This window comes from Pleurodeles waltl, chromosome 4_1, assembly GCF_031143425.1.
Source record: "Pleurodeles waltl isolate 20211129_DDA chromosome 4_1, aPleWal1.hap1.20221129, whole genome shotgun sequence".
Taxonomy (NCBI): domain Eukaryota; kingdom Metazoa; phylum Chordata; class Amphibia; order Caudata; family Salamandridae; genus Pleurodeles; species Pleurodeles waltl.
The window spans coordinates 353640602-353664445 of NC_090442.1; the positions used below are offsets into that span (position 1 = coordinate 353640602).

General features: G+C 50.2%; 1 protein-coding gene across 1 annotated transcript in view; it reads right to left on the reverse strand.

The window, feature by feature from the left end:
- The window catches only part of PLCZ1 (phospholipase C zeta 1), a 481365-nt gene extending 457830 nt beyond the window's left edge, over nt 1–23535 (reverse strand). Inside the window, exon 1 of the mRNA XM_069227516.1 lies at nt 23336–23535. Within this exon, the coding sequence (XP_069083617.1) occupies nt 23336–23535 (200 nt within the window). The remainder of the gene's footprint in view (nt 1–23335) is intronic.
- Nucleotides 23536–23844: the final 309 nt, after the last annotated feature.

A 23844-nucleotide genomic window follows, 5' to 3' on the forward strand; every position in this document is an offset into this window, starting at 1 on the left:
CTCAGCATCAGAGTCACCAGCCCCAAACACTGCACCAGCATTAACGTTCCCCTCCTCCAACAGTGGGATGCACCTTCTCATGCAGCATGCAACAAAAAACTTGCAGACTTTCACTAGTCAGTATTGTAGGGCACCACTGGACACATGGAGGCAACGAAATCTAGCTTTCAAGAGGCTGAAAGTCCTCTCAATCACTCGCCTCGTTCGGCCATGTGCCTCATTGTACCTGCTCTCCCCTCCTGTAGTTGGACGTTTAACAGGTGTTAGGAGCCAGGCAGGTTGAGGTATCCGGAGTCACCTGTGTGGAAAAGGGGACATGACTATAGGTAACAATGCTAGGCAGAGTAAAGACTGTAGGGAGGGGTACAAATGTCTGACATGGAGAGCAGTACACATAACTATGAGCCAGGCCCTTTCTCCCTATAGCTGTGACATAAATCCAGGGACACTGCTGTTCCTCAGGACGTAGGAATCATGTACTGATCCTGGGAATTTTGCATTCACATGTGTTATGTACTCGTCTTCAAGACACACCACTTGTAGATTGAGCAAATATGTACTCTTCCGGTTTCTATAGACCTGTTCATTGGCCCTCGGAGCTACCAAGGCGATGTGAGTCCCATCAATGGCCCCTATTACATGTGGGACATTTGATATATTGTAGAAGGCAGCTTTAACTGTGGCCAACTCTGCACATTGTGGGAACCTAATGTACCTGCTCACATGCTTGAGTAGGGCATCCAGCACCTCCTGCAACACCTTACGGAACTTGGGCTGTGACATCCCTGCGGCCAGTCCCACAGTCACCTGTTGATGAGTCAGGATGATGTGGTGCTCTTCCATGGTTTCAAGATCTACGAGTGGCCGGTAAACTTGTGCATTCCTCATCACTCCATTTTGGCAATATCTAGGTAGGGAGACCAACAACAATCTGGGAACCTCTCACAATGTTGTGCACCAAGTATGACATATGAGAATCACAAAGTATTGGTCATGTAAGTTGGCTGTCATGATGTGGGAAGACACATTACTCCATACTCCATTCCTAACCAGACAATGCCACATAATCCCTGTGACAATGGATGTGTATAGGACATGTAAACATACACCTTCCATGTGTTTCATCATACGGATTTGTCAATACTGACAAATGTAGTGACAAGTGTGGTGATGTCACCTGACACTCACTACATATGTGATTATCCTCAAAGTGTAACCGAAATTAATCAATTTGTGACGATATGCAGGTAATGATGCAGTGTGAACCCAGGACAGTCATGTAACATACTAAAATGGCATCTGCCTGTCCTGCGTGCATTGGACAGATGGAAGTAACCACATTCTGCCACTGGCTGTCGTCATGGCGGAAGGCGGTCGGAACTGCTGTGCAACTCCTCATTGGATAACATTGATGTCTACAGGAAACTGGGACCAATGATCACTGCTGCGGTCATAACTGCCGTTTTGTATTGGCCAGCTCACTTGACTCCTGGCATTCATGCAAGGAAGACCTCCACTTTTTGTGCTGCTGTGTCCTGAATCCTGGAGCAATGATGGCATGCATTGCATTGGACAGGGCCCCAGCCTTCACAAGTGAGGAGCTAGAGGAATAAGTGGAAGGGGTCCTACCCCTGTATTGGCAGTTGTACGGTGTTCCAGGTCAATAGGTCAGTACAACATCCTTTGTCCTGCATTTTGGGTGGTGTTTGACGATGAATGTGTGTGAAAATTGAGACATGTTATGACTGATTTAGGGTTTTGCATGCACATGATGTGTGTGGTGTATTAGCAGTAAGCATGGTCAGCGTATGTTGTGTGTCACCAAAGGTTGCAGCTGTATTGGTATCATTTACAGCATGTCCCCCATTTTTGGAAAGTTTCCCATGCAGGTCAACGCCCACCAGAAAAAAGGGTTATGGAGAGCCATTGCCAAGAAAGTGTGGACTTTGGGGATCCATAGCCAGCAGAGCACCCACTGCAGGAAGTGGTGGGAAGACCTGAGACACTGAGCCTGGAAGACCACAGCCCAGCTTGGGACGGCCTCCCAATGTGGAAGCGGTGCCTGTCGGACCCCGACATTCCAATGGCCCACATACTGGCGGTAGCCTACCCAGAGTTGGATAGGTGCTTGAGGGCAGCACAGCAACCACAAGGAAGTAAGTGTAGACTGTTAGGTGACTTCTGCATGGTTGTGTACTGTGACCCTCACTGGACTTGGGATTTACATGGTCAGATGAGATTTAGGGAGTGTACAGTCCTGGTTGTCACAACAATCATGTAGGACTGTGACACATTAGCCATGTAGAGCCATGCAGGAACAGAATTGGTGGCACTGTGACACTCATGCAACTGTACATATGGGTCGCTCAAATGCTCTATCATGTCAATTGCTGCATCCTCCATCTCTGTGTGTACTGTAGTAGTACAAGGTGATCTTATTGGCACTGTATTTGGGTAATGACAGGTATGTTTTGTTAACATTGCAACTGATTCAATTGCAACATCAATGGACCTCTGTACCACATGTACTTCACACATTCCTGTCAGTTAGTGTGTATGCACAGTTCCTCTGAGGTCAGATTTGTTTCATCCTGTAATGAATGACATGTGGTTGGGTATGTTAATGGGTTGAATTGTAGGATCAATCATTTAGCCAGTTGACAGGCATGTAGGAGTTTTCAATCAGCTGCATAGGCTGCAGGGATGAGGTGATCACTGATTAGTTTGGGTATCGCTTGTATGACTCTATTGTTCATGACTGCAAAATGTTCTCTTGTTTCCCCGGCAGGGGCTAGTTTATGCATTGTTTGTACATTGTTTTGTATGGGAAGTGGACGTATGGGTTATTACCATTTGCACCCTTTTGTTTCTCCCACCCTCCTTCTCTCTCTACCTCTGTCTGTGTGTGCATTAGCATCATCTAGTGAAGGAGGAAGGGCACCAGCGAATGGCGATGGAGCAGCCCAGAAGACCCAAGAGGCTGCCACCAGTAAAGCTGAAGGGACCAGTGGGATAGAGGGCGAGGGGAGCACCACGGGGGAGACTGGAGCAACCACCACATCAGATTCTGATTCCTCCTCCTATGGCAGCACCCTGGTGGTGGCAGACCCATCTGGGGCCACTCCAGCACCATTCTTGTCTGCCACCCCCTTACCAGCACCGCCCTCCCTGTAGCTCCCCACCCAGTTGCAAGCGCACGCTCACCCAGGAGGGTGGGCGGCTCCTTCGCAGCAGGCACCTCTGGCATCCCAGATTCAGCAATCCAATGCGTTCCTGGAAGGCATTCAAGGTGCCTTGTCTGGCCTACAGAGATAGTTTCAGGCTCTGGATCCTTGTTGACGGCAGCTAGTGTCCCTTCATCTTCTGTCCCCCCTCCAGCTACTGGTTCCCAATCCACAACCCCTCTCCGTACACCCAACCAGGGCACACCTAGAGACCAGCATGCTAGAGACCAGCATACACCCACTACAACACACAAGGTGTGCAAAGACAGACATAAGCACAACAAACTAACCCACAGTCATGCACAGCACACACAACACACATCTGCATAGACAACAGACTTCCCATACTGCCTCCCTTACAGTCATATCAACACTCATACCTGCCAGCACTGCATCATCACACACTGGTCCTGCTAGTATTTCTGTCATACCCTCAATCACCACAACAGCAGACTCACAGACAACCACCCCACACACCACATCCACACTCACCATAACTATCTTCTCTGCCACCTGCAGCACATCCACCTCACTTGCACACACCACCCCAAAATTCACTCACACATCTCCCTGCATCTCTTCTCCCCTTCTCCTAATGAATGCACACGCACCCACTCACCCACCCAACATTCACCCACCACAGACATGCACACATTGCACACACCAGTATCCACATACAGCAGTTACCGCCATGGTCATCTGCCGGTTCTCCGTTCCGCCCGCCAGGGAAAAGCCGGCGGTATTTTGACCCGGCTGACCGCCATGGATTTCATGTGGTTTGAAACCGCTATGAAATCCATGGCGGTAAGCACTATCAGTGCCAGGGAATTCCTTCCTTGGCACTGATAGGGGTCTCCTCCACCCCAACTCCCTCCCCTACCCCCAACATAACATCACTCATACACACACGACACGCACGCAGGCACCACCAACATACATACACGCACACACACCGACATACATGCCAACATCCACACACACAGTCAGACACGCACACTCACATTCAAACATACACGCACACATCCATACAGACATACCTACAGACATACACGCACTCATTCCCAAACACACAACACCCCCACAAGCATACACGCACTCACACACCCCCTCTACATACACACATGCACACCCCCATGCACGCACACAACACACAACAACCCCCACCCCCTTCCCCTCACGGACGATCGACTTACCTGATCCGACGATCCTCCGGGAGGGAACGGGAGCCATGGGGGCAGCTCCGCCGACACCACACCGCCAACAGAACACCGCCACGGCGAATCACAGGACATGATTCGCTGGGCGGTGTTCTGTTGGCGTGGCGGTGGAGCAACCTCCACTTCCCCGCCGCCCGCCAGTATGGCTGTTGGCGGCTCTCCGTCCGTAAAAGGACGAAGATCTACCAACGGTCATAATAGGCCGAACAGCAAACCGCCACCACTGGCAGTCTTCTGCACGGCGGTCCCTCGGAGGTCTGGGAAAAAGATTGCCGAGGTCAAAATGACCCCTATGTGTCATTGCTACATACACTTTATGGTGTGTGTGTGTGTGTGTGGTGTGTGTATGTGACATGCCTGTCTATGCCTGCACTGAGATGTTTGTGGTCTAGTTGTCGCTGTGTGATTATGGGACGTTGTGTATGGATGTTTATGACTGTGTTGGTGTGCGTTGACCTGTATGTTTGGCACATGTCTGCTTGGCTTTGCATGTGTATTGGGTACTTGGCTTTGATGCATTTTGTGTGTGCCTGTGTTTGTGTGGCCTTGGATGTCTGCGCGGGGAATGTGTGTTATATTTGGGAGTGTATCACTGCCATTTACTCTACTCTGTGCTAGGCGTTCTTACGGTTGTTGTCTTCATCATTTTCGCTGACCCTGAAGGTGTATGGCAAGATACAATGCTAGGAAGACTAGCAGTTTGTTTGCCATAGTGGGTGTCTCCTTTTGTACTTTCTGTTTCCACCAGGGTTTTCATCGTGGCCAGCCCGCCCCAGATATCCTGGAGGTGTGGTGATTCTGAATGTGGTGGGTGGCACATTGGTTTACACCAGCCTGAAGTTGCCTACCGCTGCCGGATGCTGCTCACTGGCCGTGAGAGTACTGGCCGTCAGTTGTATGTGTTGCGTTGGGTTCACCACCTTACTCGTTATATGGCAGTCTGCACCGCCACCCTGGTGGCCATCACAACACCACCACCGGCATGGCGGTCAGGTTACCACCAAACTTGGAATGACCACCTCAGTCTCTATATATAGTTGAGCTCACAATTTACCAATCAACTCAACTCAAAATATAAAAGGAAATCTAGAGTAGGGTAGGCTTTTAATGTTTAACAAATTGCTTGTGACTTATCCCAAAAATGGTCTAGATAGGACTTTTATACTTATCAGGCAAGCAAACCTTTATACTGATACTTGTTTTATAACAGGTGGTGTAGTCTCATCTGCAAAGGCTAATGGTTATACAGGATGTAGCATGTGAAATTTAAATCAGAAGAAAAACTGGAAGGATCGGATCTTCTGTTTGTTAAACATAGCATTTCAGTGTACTATTTCAAGTGTATGAACTTGTATCAGTTAGAACATGGTTATTTTTCATACCTTAACTGGGATATGCTTAACAGGGACATATGTGGGAGTTCTTTCACACTTAAGCACCCTTTGTGACTTTTCCCTTTTTTTGGAAAGACAATTAGACATTACCTTGGGTTTCACATATTTTTACATATTTGCAATTGGCAAACATAGCTAGTTTGTGTGTGGGGTTGTTTGCAAATGGTTGCTATAAAAAATACCTCCCATATTGCTAGAATGTACTGGAGATTCGGTACAATGCTATTCACGCAGTAGATGTGCCTATGGAGAAGCCAAGGAGACATAGGTGGGCACTGCGTCACATGGAGGCATGATTGGTAAATTGGAATATGTAGCTCACTAAGTCTACATAGATTAGTTTTTTACCCTCATACACCACACATGTTAAGCTGAATGTTCAGATATTCGACTTTCCTAGGTTCTTTTCTATTATATTGGCTTGGATGTTACCAAATGAACAATGATTGTTCACTAGGTGTTAGAAATGGGGTTTCTGGTTGGCTAGGGTATGCACCTCAGCCAGGCAGAACTTACCCACTCTAGTCAGGGCAAGGGAGTTACACGTCCAAGATAACCCCTGCTCACCCCCTTGGTAGCTTGGCACGAGCAGTCAGGCTTAACCCGGAGGCAATGCGTAAAGCGTTTGCACAACACACACATACATGTGACGCAATATCCCCACCACAAAGGAAACACAACACCAGATTATATGAAAATACACTGTATTGTACACAACGTAATTATTAGACCAACATCACATAACAGTACTATCCTGCTACCTTAGCAGTTGTCAGAACGTTACACATTAGTTACTCTGCCAACTAGCAGTAGTCACACATAACACACAGGTTACTCAGTATTCTGCAACATAAGCAGTAGTCAGGAAACACGTTATCACATTAGAACACTTGTCATAAGAGTATCATAAAACGCCCATAGTAGGAACATTAGAAAATCTATGGCAAGTTAAGCAAACATATTAGCAAGCATGCCCATAAAAGGAACATGTGCACCCATATGTCAAAGCATCAGGGAACAGGTAGGCAATACATCATAATGAATAAAGTCTGTAGAAAGAACTTTAAATTATCAGCATATTGGTCCATGTTAGACAGTACCTGTTTTGATGAAGCAGGCACCCTCCGTGCCTGAAGAAAAAGAAGAAAGGGGGCCCCAGCGCTCCTCTGCGCAAAATGGGGGCCCCTGACAATGTGGGGAGTGAGGAGGGTAGCACACACCTCCCCTTAACGAAAAACGGGCCCCTCGGGGGACCGTAAACGCTGGGGGCCCCCCCAGGCCTCCACCGGCCCTCTCGAGGGGGGCGCCCCGGTCAGGGAAACCTTTGAGGTGGGGAGGGGGGCGCCACGCACCCCCTCCGGTTGAGAAACGGGCCCCTCCGGGGACCCGCAAACTCCTGGGGTCTCCCGGGGCCTCCGTCGGCCCCTTCACCAAGGGAGACCCCTTTATTGAAAAGCTGGCCCTCGCAGGGGCCCCGAGGGACCTGGGGGTGCAGCGAGCCTCCGATGAGGCTGCTGCCCGTTCCCCCTGGCCACCGAAGCCTTCCGAGGCTTCTCCCGGCGGGAGAGAGGCGTCCTCCTCTCCTCCCGCCGCCTCTATGGCTCTCCGGCCCAAGGCAGGGCCTTCCGGTGCCCCGGGGGGACTCCCAAGAGTAGTCCTCGCCCCGGGGGCACCAACAGGAGCATGCTTGCTCCTTATAATAAAACGTAGGTTTCCTTCGTGCCCTGGGGGCACAGTGCTGAGCGCGGACCTCGCGCTCAGGGCTATTTTCCGAACCCGGCTGCGGCGGTGATTTTCATCGAGCGGTTTTCACAGCGCAACGACAATTAGGCGGCCTGGGCTGCGGCAGTGATTCTACACCACAACAAAAGCGCTGGGGAGGGCGCAAAAGGTCTTCCCTTAAGCCTGGGTTGCGGCGGTGATTTTGCCCAACAACAAAAGCGCTTTAGGGAGGCGCCAAGGTCCTCTTTTACGCCCGGGTTGCGGCGGTGATCTTCTGCAGCATTTATCCACCAGAGCGCTTTTCCCCCAAGCGCTAAGGCAATATCATTGGAAGATCGGTGCAGGGGTCAGGGGCCACAGCACCCTGCCCCTGGGAACAATAAGCAAGGAGAAGGTACAGGGCTGGTGGGCCCAGCTACAGGCCAGCACAAGGGGTGCAGATGGTGGCAGTTCCTCCTAGGGACCAGGCAGGTCACAGGTCAGCACAGCAGCAGCAGTCCATGGCGGTTTCCTGGTGAGTCCATTCATCAGCGTCCTGTGTCCAGTTTCAAGTTCCAAGAATGTTCAAATTGTGGGGAAAATTCCCCTGTACTTATAGTCCTTTTTTACAGTGTTTTACAATGACAGGGAGAGGAGGTTCCAGCCAGTTACAACTGGTTCTGGGAGTGCCCCCTCTCTCCTTTCAGCACAGGCTCCAGACATCAGTGTGGGGTTAACGACCCTATTGTGTGAGACCAGGGCACAGCCTTTACAAATGTAGGTGTGCCCCGCCTCTCCCTTCTCTCAGCCCAGGAAGACTATTCAGTATGTAGATGCACCTCAGTGACACCTCCACCCTCCCTTTGTACAGGCTGTCTGAAAAGTATGCACAAAGCCCCAACTGTCACTCTGCCCAGACGTGGATTGGAGTCAAGCTGCAAAACACCAGAATTATAAGCACAGATAAATGCGCACTTTCTAGAAGTGGCATTTCTGTGATAGTAATAAAAAATACACCCACACCAGTAAGCAGTATTTATTATCACTATCACAACCATACCAAACACGCCTACGCTACCCCTCATAAATCAGACAATACCCTTTACACATAAGGCAGGGCATTTCTAATGCAATCCTATGAGAAGGCAGCACTCACAGCAGTGAGACACCAAGTTAGGCTGTTTGTCACTACCAGGACAGGCCAGGCAATATGGCACATGTCCTGCCTTTCTACATACATGGCACCCTGCCCATAGGGCTAGCTAGGGCGTACTTTAGGGGCGACTTACATGTAGTAAAAGGGGAGTTCTGGGCCTGGCAAGTAAATTTAGATGCCAGGTCCCTGTGGCAGAAAACTGCGCACACAGGCCCTGTGCTAGCAGGCCTGAGACAGGTTTGAAAGTCTACTTCAGTGGGTGGCGCAAGCAGCGCTGCAGGCCCACTAGTAGTATTTAGTTTACAGGCCCTGGGTATAGAGATACCACTGTACAAGGGACTTATAGGTAAATTAAATATGCCAATTAGGTATTAGACAATCATACCAACTTTAGATGGGAGAGCACCTGCACTTTAGCACTGGTCAGCAGTGATAAAGTGCTCAGAGTCCTAGAGCCAACAGCGAGAGGTCAGAAAAACCAGGAGGAAGGAGGCAAAAAGACTAGGGATGACCATGCGTATGGCCAAAAGTCCAACACAACCCCCTACCAGCCAAAATCCAGGGGAGAACAATCAATACCTTGATGTACTTTCCTGATTGGGGCGATAGAACAAGGACCCAGGCCCACAACAGCAGGGGCATGTTCCAGTTCTGCGCCTTCCTGACTCCACTGGGATCTCTCTGTCAATGCGTCCCAGGCAGCCTAGACCAACTCACGGGGATTCTCTAGCGGCCAATGGCCAGAACCAGGCCCCAGGCCATCTAGGAGCCTCTGGTCTCTGAAACCATAAAGAGTGGGGGGCGGTAGCCCCAGGTGCAAAGCAACCTGTCTCCACTCCATTTCTGATCAGTTCAGGGGCTCTACCCTGCCACTGATCCACCAACCTAGGGTCCGCACCCATAGGTTCTACAGGGGCTAGAGGCGAGGCTCTCCTCCCTCTACCCCTCCTTCTAGGATCCCGCCCTCCTCTCCTAGGAGGGGTATCACCAGAATCCACACTTGCCAGGGTGCTGGGTACAGCAGCCCTGCACAACTTTCTCGCCAGCCCAGGATCACTACCTGGCGACTGACCACCCAACCTAGGGACGACACCCTTGGGTTGCACCGGGGTCCGGGGCGGGCTTCCCCCTCCCTGAACCCCATTTCCAGAGTCCTGCGTCTCCCCACCTCGGGAGAAGCCACCAGAAGTTTCACACAGGGGGGTGAGCACACTAACCGCCCCCCCAACCAGGTCAGAGTTTACCCCCTGAACCTGTCTATCTAGTCCAGGGACGACACCCTTAGACTGGACCATTGCCCAGCCAACCAGGACTTCCTTGGGAGCACACCTACCCCCTACCAGATCAGAGCTTACCCCCTGAATCTGGCAATCCAACCCAGAGTCACTACCCTGCGGTTGAACCACTGCCTGGCGCACCAGGACTTCCTTGGGAGCACACGTACTCCCCATCAGGTTAGAGTTTACCCCCTGAACCTGATCATCCAACCCAGAGTCACCACCCTGCGGTTGAATCCTTGCCTGGCGCACCAGGACTTCCTGGGGGGCACACCTACCCCCCACCAGGGAAACACTTTCCCCAAGGGCCACACAAGAGTCTGGCTGGCGCAGGTCTCCTGACCTCTGCCCATCGGACAGAGTCTGGATTCCCCCCAGCCCAGAAATGGTCTCACCAAGGTCATTCCTGGGGGGCTCTGCTCTCAGAGCTGACCCCTGACCCTCCAGGTTCTCCGCTGGGGCCCGCAGCCCCCTCTCAACCCTATGCCTGGATTTCCGCCTCCTCCGCTGTAGAGCGAGACTACCAGACACCAGGACCGGCGGAACGCTATCACCAGCCACCCGCCTAAGTCCTAATGACAAAATGGGATCCTTCTGAACAGCTGGCCCTACGGCACAGGTTAGGCTCACCTCCTGGCGTTCACTCATGGAACCTTCAGGGGCCCGGGACAGTATCTTGGGCACCTTGGGCCTCAGCCCAGCCCCATTCCCTCTCCTCAGAGACGGGACATGGGGTCCCTCACCCATCCCAGTCCACTGGGACCTACCTGGGACACTCCATTCCTTTCCCACCACACCTTGTTGGGAAGCACCTAGACCACTCTCATTAGGAACACCCCCTAATGCCACACCAGACCCTCTGGTACGCAACCAGAAGTCTGCCTCCTTTGCGAGCTCCCTGGGGTCAGAGAGCTCACACACTGACAAGTGTTGGCGTAACTCTGAAAAACAACAACGAAACAGGTGCTCTCTGAGAATCAGATTAAACAGCCCTTCAAAATTGTTTACTGTGCTACCCTTCACCCATCCATCTAGTGCAATGCAGCAATCCTCCACAAACTCCTCCCAAGACTGGTGGGACAGTTTCTTACCACCCCTAAACCTTTTTCTGTATTCCTCAGGGGAAAAACCATACTTCACAATCAGTGCGTTCTTCACAGCGGAGTACCCCTCCCTGTCACTCTCTTCTAGAGTCAGTAGGGCATCCCTCCCCTCCTCAGGAATAAAACTCCCTAGGCCAGTTCCCCAATCCTTCTCAGGGATCCTGCGCTCTACCAGAGCCCTCTCATATTCCTTTAACCACTGACGTATGTCACCCCCCTCTTGGAACCTAGGTACCAGATCTATGGGTATGTGAGGAACATCTTTGCTACAGCACTGTACATTGCTGCCACCACTGGACTCCACCTGCAGCGCTGGTGAGTCCAGAACCTTCAGACTGCACTCTAGAGCGAGTCTTTCTCTGGCAAAGGCCCTCTCTGCCTCTGCCATTCTCTCCTGTACTAAGGCCTTCTCTACCTCAGCCCTTCTCTCCTCAACAGCTAGGCGCGCTAACTGCAACTTCAGGTCCCTCTCTTCCCGCCTATCTCTTAGCTCATCAGGCGTCAAGGAATGAGAGGTAGCCCTGCTTCTTACACTGGACCCAGCAAGGGACTCCCTACAACTGGGGCCTTCCCTGTCAACTGGTGTCCCCAACCGGTCATTCTCACCCTCCTGATCAGTCTCTCTACCACTCTCTAGGGATGAGGTCTGGGAGCCCTCCCATTGGGAACCCTCGCTACACTCAGGATCCTCTGGGTACCCCCTAAGCACACTCCCTCCCTGGGTAAATGTCACAAACCTTTCAAAGAAATTCCGAGATCTCCTGAGGTCCCCTTCTACAGGCAGCCCTCTCTCTCTACAGAACCCCTCTAATTCCCCCTGCGTGTAAAACGGCAGGTCCTCTAAATCAAAGGTAAGCCCCATCTTGAAAAGGTACAAATAACTCAACTCTGACAATCACAATACCCAAGCGTGAGAACTGAAAACAGGAAAAATGACCAAAGAGAGAAAGTTAAGAGAAGCCAAACATGTGATGGTCTAAACGCAATCCTTGTAGTGAAATAATGAGTCACAATGGTATTGTGCAAGCGCAAGTCCCATCCTCACCGCTGACTTCCAATGTTAGAAATGGGGTTTCTGGTTGGCTAGGGTATGCACCTCAGCCAGGCAGAACTTACCCACTCTAGTCAGGGCAAGGGAGTTACACGTCCAAGATAACCCCTGCTCACCCCCTTGGTAGCTTGGCACGAGCAGTCAGGCTTAACCCGGAGGCAATGCGTAAAGCGTTTGCACAACACACACATACATGTGACGCAATATCCCCACCACAAAGGAAACACAACACCAGATTATATGAAAATACACTGTATTGTACACAACGTAATTATTAGACCAACATCACATAACAGTACTATCCTGCTACCTTAGCAGTTGTCAGAACGTTACACATTAGTTACTCTTCAAACTAGCAGTAGTCACACATAACACACAGGTTACTCAGTATTCTGCAACATAAGCAGTAGTCAGGAAACACGTTATCACATTAGAACACTTGTCATAAGAATATCATAAAACGCCCATAGTAGGAACATTAGAAAATCTATTGCAAGTTAAGCAAACATATTAGCAAGTCATGCCCATAAAAGGAACATGTGCACCCATATGTCAAAGCATCAGGGAACAGGTAGGCAATACATCATAATGAATAAAGTCTGTAGAAAGAACTTTAAATTATCAGCATATTGGTCCATGTTAGACAGTACCTGTTTTGATGAAGCAGGCACCCTCCGTGCCTGAAGAAAAAGAAGAAAGGGGGCCCCAGCGCTCCTCTGCGCAAAATGGGGGCCCCTGACAATGTGGGGAGCGAGGAGGGTAGCACACACCTCCCCTTAACGAAAAACGGGCCCCTCGGGGGACCGTAAACGCTGGGGGCCCCCCCAGGCCTCCACCGGCCCTCTTGAGGGGGGCGCCCCGGTCAGGGAAACCTTTGAGGTGGGGAGGGGGGCGCCACGCACCCCCTCCGGTTGAGAAACGGGCCCCTCTGGGGACCCACAAACTCCTGGGGTCTCCCGGGGCCTCCGTCGGCCCCTTCACCAAGGGAGACCCCTTTATTGAAAAGCTGGCCCTCGCAGGGGCCCCGAGGGACCTGGGGGTGCAGCGAGCCTCCTATGAGGCTGCTGCCCGTTCCCCCTGGCCACCGAAGCCTTCCGAGGCTTCTCCCGGCGGGAGAGAGGTGTCCTCCTCTCCTCCCGCCGCCTCTATGGCTCTCCGGCCCAAGGCAGGGCCTTCCGGTGCCCCGGGGGGACTCCCAAGAGTAGTCCTCGCCCCGGGGGCACCAACAGGAGCACGCTTGCTCCTTATAATAAAACGGAGGTTTCCTTCGTGCCCTGGGGGCACAGTGCTGAGCGCGGACCTCGCGCTCAGGGCTATTTTCCGAACCCGGCTGCGGCGGTGATTTTCATCGAGCGCTTTTCACAGCGCGACGACAATTCGGCGGCCTGGGCTGCGGCGGTGATTCTACACCACAACAAAAGCGCTGGGGAGGGCGCAAAAGGTCTTCCCTTAAGCCTGGGTTGCGGCGGTGATTTTGCCCAACAACAAAAGCGCTTTAGGGAGGCGCCAAGGTCCTCTTTTACGCCCGGGTTGCGGCGGTGATCTTCTGCAGCATTTATCCACCAGAGCGCTTTTCCCCCAAGCGCTAAGGCAATATCATTGGAAGATCGGTGCAGGGGTCAGGGGCCACAGCACCCTGCCCCTGGGAACAATAAGCAAGGAGAAGGTACAGGGCTGGTGGGCCCAGCTACAGGCCAGCACAAGGGGTGCAGATGGTGGCAGTTCCTCCTAGGGACCAGGCAGGTCACAGGTCAGCACAGCAGCAGCAGTCCATGGCGGTTTCCTGGTGAGTCCATTCATCAGCGTCCTGTGTCCAGTTTCAAGTTCCAAGAATGTTCAAATTGTGGGGAAAATTCCCCTGTACTTATAGTCCTTTTTTACAGTGTTTTACAATGACAGGGAGAGGAGGTTCCAGCCAGTTACAACTGGTTCTGGGAGTGCCCCCTCTCTCCTTTCAGCACAGGCTCCAGACATCAGTGGGGGGTTAACAACCCTATTGTATGAGACCAGGGCACAGCCTTTACAAATGTAGGTGTGCCCCGCCTCTCCCTTCTCTCAGCCCAGGAAGACTATTCAGTATGTAGATGCACCTCAGTGACACCTCCACCCTCCCTGTGTACAGGCTGTCTGAAAAGTATGCACAAAGCCCCAACTGTCACTCTGCCCAGACGTGGATTGGAGTCAAGCTGCAAAACACCAGAATTATAAGCACAGATAAATGTGCACTTTCTAGAAGTGGCATTTCTGTGATAGTAATAAAAAATACACCCACACCAGTAAGCAGTATTTATTATCACTATCACAACCATACCAAACACGCCTACGCTACCCCTCATAAATCAGACAATACCCTTTACACATAAGGCAGGGCATTTCTAATGCAATCCTATGAGAAGGCAGCACTCACAGCAGTGAGACACCAAGTTAGGCTGTTTGTCACTACCAGGACAGGCCAGGCAATATGGCACATGTCCTGCCTTTCTACATACATGGCACCCTGCCCATAGGGCTAGCTAGGGCGTACTTTAGGGGCGACTTACATGTAGTAAAAGGGGAGTTCTGGGCCTGGCAAGTAAATTTAGATGCCAGGTCCCTGTGGCAGAAAACTGTGCACACAGGCCCTGCGCTAGCAGGCCTGAGACAGGTTTGAAAGTCTACTTCAGTGGGTGGCGCAAGCAGCGCTGCAGGCCCACTAGTAGTATTTAGTTTACAGGCCCTGGGTATAGAGATACCACTGTACAAGGGACTTGTAGGTAAATTAAATATGCCAATTAGGTATAAGCCAATCATACCAACTTTAGATGGGAGAGCACCTGCACTTTAGCACTGGTCAGCAGTGATAAAGTGCTCAGAGTCCTAGAGCCAACAGCGAGAGGTCAGAAAAACCAGGAGGAAGGAGGCAAAAAGACTAGGGATGACCATGCGTATGGCCAAAAGTCCAACACAACCCCCTACCAGCCAAAATCCAGGGGAGAACAATCAATACCTTGATGTACTTTCCTGATTGGGGCGATAGAACAAGGACCCAGGCCCACAACAGCAGGGGCATGTTCCAGTTCTGCGCCTTCCTGACTCCACTGGGATCTATCTGTCAATGCGTCCCAGGCAGCCTAGACCAACTCACGAGGATTCTCTAGCTGCCAATGGCCAGAACCAGGCCCCAGGCCATCTAGGAGCCTCTGGTCTCTGAAACCATAAAGAGTGGGGGGCGGTAGCTCCAGGTGCAAAGCAACCTGTCTCCACTCCATTTCTGATCAGTTCAGGGGCTCTACCCTGCCACTGATCCACCAACCTAGGGTCCGCACCCATAGGTTCTACAGGGGCTAGAGGCGAGGCTCTCCTCCCTCTACCCCTCCTTCTAGGATCCCGCCCTCCTCTCCTAGGAGGGGTATCACCAGAATCCACACTTGCCAGGGTGCTGGGTACAGCAGCCCTGCACAACTTTCTCGCCAGCCCAGGATCACTACCTGGCGACTGACCACCCAACCTAGGGACGACACCCTTGGGTTGCACCGGGGTCCGGGGCGGGCTTCCCCCTCCCTGAACCTCACTTCCAGAGTCCTGCGTCTCCCCACCTCGGGAGAAGCCACCAGAAGTTTCACACAGGGGGGTGAGCACACTAACCGCCCCCCCAACCAGGTCAGAGTTTACCCCCTGAACCTGTCTATCTAGTCCAGGGACGACACCCTTAGACTGGACCATTGCCCAGCCAACCAGGACTTCCTTGGGAGCACACCTACCCCCTACCAGATCAGAGCTTACCCCCTGAATCTGGCAATCGAACCCAGAGTCACTACCCTGCGGTTGAACCACTGCCTGGCGCACCAGGACTTCCTTGGGAGCACACGTACTCCCCATCAGGTCAGAGTTTACCCCCTGAACCTGATCATCCAACCCAGAGTCACCACCCTGCGGTTGAATCCTTGCCTGGCGCACCAGGACTTCCTGGGGGGCACACCTACCCCCCACCAGGGAAACACTTTCCCCAAGGGCCACACAAGAGTCTGGCTGGCGCAGGTCTCCTGACCTCTGCCCATCGGACAGAGTCTGGATTCCCCCCAGCCCAGAAATGGTCTCACCAAGGTCATTCCTGGGGGGCTCTGCTCTCAGAGCTGACCCCTGACCCTCCAGGTTCTCCGCTGGGGCCCGCAGCCCCCTCTCAACCCTATGCCTGGATTTCCGCCTCCTCCGCTGTAGAGCGAGACTACCAGACACCAGGACCGGCGGAACGCTATCACCAGCCACCCGCCTAAGTCCTAATGACAAAATGGGATCCTTCTGAACAGCTGGCCCTACGGCACAGGTTAGGCTCACCTCCTGGCGTTCACTCATGGAGCCTTCAGGGGCCTGGGACAGTATCTTGGGCACCTTGGGCCTCAGCCCAGCCCCATTCCCTCTCCTCAGAGACGGGACATGGGGTCCCTCACCCATCCCAGTCCACTGGGACCTACCTGGGACACTCCATTCCTTTCCCACCACACCTTGTTGGGAAACACCTAGACCACTCTCATTAGGAACACCCCCTAATGCCACACCAGACCCTCTGGTACGCAACCAGAAGTCTGCCTCCTTTGCGAGCTCCCTGGGGTCAGAGAGCTCACACACTGACAAGTGTTGGCGTAACTCTGAAAAACAACAACGAAACAGGTGCTCTCTGAGAATCAGATTAAACAGCCCTTCAAAATTGTTTACTGTGCTACCCTTCACCCATCCATCTAGTGCAATGCAGCAATCCTCCACAAACTCCTCCCAAGACTGGTGGGACAGTTTCTTACCACCCCTAAACCTTTTTCTGTATTCCTCAGGGGAAAAACCGTACTTCACAATCAGTGCGTTCTTCACAGCGGAGTACCCCTCCCTGTCACTCTCTTCTAGAGTCAGTAGGGCATCCCTCCCCTCCTCAGGAATAAAACTCCCTAGGCCAGTTCCCCAATCCTTCTCAGGGATCCTGCGCTCTACCAGAGCCCTCTCATATTCCTTTAACCACTGACGTATGTCACCCCCCTCTTGGAACCTAGGTACCAGATCTATGGGTATGTGAGGAACATCTTTGCTACAGCACTGTACATTGCTGCCACCACTGGACTCCACCTGCAGCGCTGGTGAGTCCAGAACCTTCAGACTGCGCTCTAGAGCGAGTCTTTCTCTGGCAAAGGCCCTCTCTGCCTCTGCCATTCTCTCCTGTACTAAGGCCTTCTCTACCTCAGCCCTTCTCTCCTCAACAGCTAGGCGCGCTAACTGCAACTTCAGGTCCCTCTCTTCCCGCCTATCTCTTAGCTCATCAGGCGTCAAGGAATGAGAGGTAGCCCTGCTTCTTACACTGGACCCAGCAAGGGACTCCCTACCACTGGGGCCTTCCCTGTCAACTGGCGTCCCCAACCGGTCATTCTCACCCTCCTGATCAGTCTCTCTACCACTCTCTAGGGATGAGGTCTGGGAGCCCTCCCATTGGGAACCCTCGCTACACTCAGGATCCTCTGGGTACCCCCTAAGCACACTCCCTCCCTGGGTAAATGTCACAAACCTTTCAAAGAAATTCCGAGATCTCCTGAGGTCCCCTTCTACAGGCAGCCCTCTCTCTCTACAGAACCCCTCTAATTCCCCCTGCGTGTAAAACGGCAGGTCCTCTAAATCAAAGGTAAGCCCCATCTTGAAAAGGTACAAATAACTCAACTCTGACAATCACAATACCCAAGCGTGAGAACTGAAAACAGGAAAAATGACCAAAGAGAGAAAGTTAAGAGAAGCCAAACATGTGATGGTCTAAACGCAATCCTTGTAGTGAAATAATGAGTCACAATGGTATTGTGCAAGCGCAAGTCCTATCCTCACCGCTGACTTCCAATGTTAGAAATGGGGTTTCTGGTTGGCTAGGGTATGCACCTCAGCCAGGCAGAACTTACCCACTCTAGTCAGGGCAAGGGAGTTACACGTCCAAGATAACCCCTGCTCACCCCCTTGGTAGCTTGGCACGAGCATTCAGGCTTAACCCGGAGGCAATGCGTAAAGCGTTTGCACAACACACACATACATGTGAAGCAATATCCCCACCACAAAGGAAACACAACACCAGATTATATGAAAATACACTGTATTGTACACAACGTAATTATTAGACCAACATCACATAACAGTACTATCCTGCTACCTTAGCAGTTGTCAGAACGTTACACATTAGTTACTCTGCAAACTAGCAGTAGTCACACATAACACACAGGTTACTCAGTATTCTGCAACATAAGCAGTAGTCAGGAAACACGTTATCACATTAGAACACTTGTCATGAGAATATCATAAAACGCCCATAGTAGGAACATTAGAAAATCTATGGCAAGTTAAGCAAACATATTAGCAAGTCATGCCCATAAAAGGAACATGTGCACCCATATGTCAAAGCATCAGGGAACAGGTAGGCAATACATCATAATGAATAAAGTCTGTAGAAAGAACTTTAAATTATCAGCATATTGGTCCATGTTAGACAGTACCTGTTTTGATGAAGCAGGCACCCTCCGTGCCTGAAGAAAAAGAAGAAAGGGGGCCCCAGCGCTCCTCTGCGCAAAATGGGGGCCCCTGACAATGTGGGGAGCGAGGAGGGTAGCACACACCTTCCCTTAACGAAAAACGGGCCCCTCGGGGGACCGTAAACGCTGGGGGCCCCCCCAGGCCTCCACCAGCCCTCTCGAGGGGGGCGCCCCGGTCAGGGAAACCTTTGAGGTGGGGAGGGGGGCGCCACGCACCCCCTCCGGTTGAGAAACGGGCCCCTCTGGGGACCCGCAAACTCCTGAGGTCTCCCGGGGCCTCCGTCGGCCCGTTCACCAAGGGAGACCCCTTTATTGAAAAGCTGGCCCTCGCAGGGGCCCCGAGGGACCTGGGGGTGCAGCGAGCCTCCTATGAGGCTGCTGCCCGTTCCCCCTGGCCACCGAAGCCTTCCGAGGCTTCTCCCGGCGGGAGAGAGGCGTCCTCCTCTCCTCCCGCCGCCTCTATGGCTCTCCGGCCCAAGGCAGGGCCTTCCGGTGCCCCGGGGGGACTCCCAAGAGTAGTCCTCGCCCCGGGGGCACCAACAGGAGCACGCTTGCTCCTTATAATAAAACTGAGGTTTCCTTTGTGCCCTGGGGGCACAGTGCTGAGCGCGGACCTCGCACTCAGGGCTATTTTCCGAACCCGGCTGCGGCGGTGATTTTCATCGAGCGCTTTTCACAGCGCGACGACAATTCGGCGCCCTGGGCTGCGGCGGTGATTCTACACCACAACAAAAGCGCTGGGGAGGGCGCAAAAGGTCTTCCCTTAAGCCTGGGTTGCGGCGGTGATTTTGCCCAACAACAAAAGCGCTTTAGGGAGGCGCCAAGGTCCTCTTTTACGCCCGGGTTGCGGCGGTGATCTTCTGCAGCATTTATCCACCAGAGCGCTTTTCCCCCAAGCGCTAAGGCAATATCATTGGAAGATCGGTGCAGGGGTCAGGGGCCACAGCACCCTGCCCCTGGGAACAATAAGCAAGGAGAAGGTACAGGGCTGGTGGGCCCAGCTACAGGCCAGCACAAGGGGTGCAGATGGTGGCAGTTCCTCCTAGGGACCAGGCAGGTCACAGGTCAGCACAGCAGCAGCAGTCCATGGCGGTTTTCTGGTGAGTCCATTCATCAGCGTCCTGTGTCCAGTTTCAAGTTCCAAGAATGTTCAAATTGTGGGGAAAATTCCCCTGTACTTATAGTCCTTTTTTACAGTGTTTTACAATGACAGGGAGAGGAGGTTCCAGCCAGTTACAACTGGTTCTGGGAGTGCCCCCTCTCTCCTTTCAGCACAGGCTCCAGACATCAGTGGGGGGTTAACGACCCTATTGTGTGAGGCCAGGGCACAGCCTTTACAAATGTAGGTGTGCCCCGCCTCTCCCTTCTCTCAGCCCAGGAAGACTATTCAGTAAGTAGATGCACCTCAGTGACACCTCCACCCTCCCTGTGTACAGGCTGTCTGAAAAGTATGCACAAAGCCCCAACTGTCACTCTGCCCAGACGTGGATTGGAGTCAAGCTGCAAAACACCAGAATTATAAGCACAGATAAATGCGCACTTTCTAGAAGTGGCATTTCTGTGATAGTAATAAAAAATACACCCACACCAGTAAGCAGTATTTATTATCACCATCACAACCATACCAAACACGCCTACGCTACCCCTCATAAATCAGACAATACCCTTTACACATAAGGCAGGGCATTTCTAATGCAATCCTATGAGAAGGCAGCACTCACAGCAGTGAGACACCAAGTTAGGCTGTTTGTCACTACCAGGACAGGCCAGGCAATATGGCACATGTCCTGCCTTTCTACATACATGGCACCCTGCCCATAGGGCTAGCTAGGGCGTACTTTAGGGGCGACTTACATGTAGTAAAAGGGGAGTTCTGGGCCTGGCAAGTAAATTTAGATGCCAGGTCCCTGTGGCAGAAAACTGCGCACACAGGCCCTGCGCTAGCAGGCCTGAGACAGGTTTGAAAGTCTACTTCAGTGGGTGGCGCAAGCAGCACTGCAGGCCCACTAGTAGTATTTAGTTTACAGGCCCTGGGTATAGAGATACCACTGTACAAGGGACTTATAGGTAAATTAAATATGCCAATTAGGTATAAGCCAATCATACCAACTTTAGATGGGAGAGCACCTGCACTTTAGCACTGGTCAGCAGTGATACAGTGCTCAGAGTCCTAGAGCCAACAGCGAGAGGTCAGAAAAACCAGGAGGAAGGAGGCAAAAAGACTAGGGATGACCATGCGTATGGCCAAAAGTCCAACACTAGGTAATTATCTCTCCACCTGTAAAAGTATCAGTGTGACTCCAAGGAGTATTTTTCTGAAGGTCTCCCTGTTCGTCAGGGCATATAGATCTCCTACATGGATTCTGCATTGTGACATGTATATGAGAATTCTAGAATCGGGTTTCCTACCAATGAAACCAGCCCTAGTAAGAAGGAAATGCTTGGTGTGGCAGTATGCTGTTGAGGGAGCATAGCACTTATACTCAAAATTAACATGAAATGTTTATGAACTAATGCATAATAATGCCGCATAGAAAATGTATTAATGTATTATTGCTAAAAACGCGCTTGAAATATGCCCACGGGGAGTGGCCACCAATGTATACAATGACTAATGAAGCTGACTAATAATGAAATAATTGATACGTTAAAGTATGATTTTACACTAATATTAAGAGTTATACATAAGGATCTGCTAATAAATCATTAGGCCTTAGTTAGCATGAGCTGAGGCCTAGCTGCCCGGTTTCATATTAAATGTGTTTTTCTAACGTGCAGTGTGCTGACTTGTTAAAGGACATGTACTCGTACGTTTCCAAAGCTAAAAGATGAATGTAACCGTAGTAGATCCGTTCTCATGAAATTCAACTTACTAGAAGAAACATTTTTGCGGAATGCAATACTGTAGACTAGTTACAGGTACAAGGTCGCCTGAACCGGTACAGACAATGGACCTACTGATTGAAGATGCGAGAGGACCACGAGAGTATGAAATCATGCCAGACATTCTGCCCGCCAGAGACGTCAATCATAAGAACCAATAAACTACGTGAGAACTGTTATGGGGTGACAACACTTAATACTAACACTGTAAACCCATTGGATGAAGATAGTGGGGTGCCAACCCTATCCAATCAGGAATTGGGGGACTGTACAACAGAAAAGGGATAAAAACCTTTGACACGAGGGACCATTAGGAGATGCCATTGCGAACTTTGTTATGACACAGACACTTTGTCACTCTGCATAGAGATTTTGTTGTTTGGTTCTTCAAACCATCCTTGCCTTACCTTGCCCGTTATATACTTTTCCTCCTTATGAGGGAAGTGCCCCTTCTTACCCATCTTGCTGAAATTCCATGGCTGATGGCGAATCAACTGATGTCCTGAGGACGAATCCTGAATCTGTATGCTGACCCATTACGGAGGGTAACTATATGATGATGAAATTGTAATTGTCCGATTGCCCGATTGCTAGTTAGATGTTTTCCAAATTAGTGTTACCAAATTGTTTTGCATGAAGCCCAATATGCCATGCCAATGAAATTGTAATTGTCCGATTGCCTTTCCTTTCTAGTTAGATGTTTTCCAAATTAGTGTTACCAAATTGTTTTGCATGAAGCCCAACATGCCAATGCTAATTCGAGGTTAGTTAAGGGGTTCACTGAAGCGGACGCAAATAAATAAATGACTGGTTCAATACTTTGTTGAATAATGCGCTAATGATACTCTGCTAAGGATAACCTATGTTGACGTTGTTCTATGTTCTAATGTTTGTGATCTTTGCTTTGATGAAATCTTATTCTAGTTGCCATATTATGACAATGCTGATGTGTTTCATGATTTTGAGACTAATAAACTTGCTAGTAGAATTGTAATCAATAGGGAATAAACATCACAAAATCATAATAAACGGGTGTGGTTATTCATGACTGAAAGGTCATGGTGGTTTCTGAGTCTAATTGAAGACGTTATTGACTTGTTGATTGACATGTTGATCAGTTATCTCGTCCTAAGGTGTCTTCAATCAGGGTCAAAAGATTAATTGGCCTAAAACGAGTCCCAGAGAGAATAAATTAACTAGATTGGGACGCGTTAAAACTGTCATCTCAATATGGGTCTGGATCCTCCTTTGCCTATTCATCAGATAACACATAAATAGTGAAGGGGGCAAATATATTATTTCTAAGCCCGTGGTACTTTCGTAAGTCTCTTCTAAATTAAATTAATTTGCAAGAAAAGGATTAGGTGAAGTGACTTAAGTAATTGGTTTATTCTCTTAGCTTGATACTGGATCTGGTTACTCTGATATTTTAGGCAAGCATTCTTGAAGAAGCAGAGTGATTTTTCACTCTTAACAAAGGCAAATGACAAGGGCTATATTTTCCTTTAGCTTTTCAGTTTTCAATAATGTTTATACAGTGGTGTTTTAGCCAAAGTAACTTTATTATTATTTGGAAATTTGTTGCTTTTAAAAATGAAAATACAACAAAAGATAATTGGACTGTTTTTGTCCTTTAAATTCAATTTCAAAATGTAAATTACATTGTAAAATATTTCATAATTCTGTAGGGGTTTTTTACTAATTACAAAATTCAGAAAGAATATGAAGAATTAGAATTAGAGGTAATAAACTTTCCAGATAGGTGAAGCATAATTCATTTGAAAGAAGAAAATACAGACTCCTACCTTGCATAAGCACAAAGTTGACTCTTGCCAACCAGCTGGTCACCTGTTAAATAGGTGTTATGTGAGGATGAAATGAAATAATTGTTCATTGGCAAGTTCATATCCTGATAGACCTGGGCGTGTTTTTGCTTAAAAATGTGCATTTCTGGAGAAGTCATCAGTCTCGAAAAGCCTTCCAAATTAAGATGGTCCTCTTTCATGCCTGAAACGTGAGAACATTAATTCTTGTCATAATTCAGATATATAAGTCGATTTTTTCATTTAGCTTTTTACATGTTTAGCACAGTAACAATGTTGTTACTTCTGCAAGAAACAGATAGAGGCCAGTAACTACAGATGCTCACATTCTCCAGCAGCCCAACACTCAATATGTGTACCACATTTTTGGCAAACTATTATGGATCCAATTTTATTGATCAAACTGCATTCAAATACGTTTTACCATCTGATTAGGAACCATTGTCTATTTTTGAGTGATTGATTTCATATTTTTATTTTCACAATAGAAA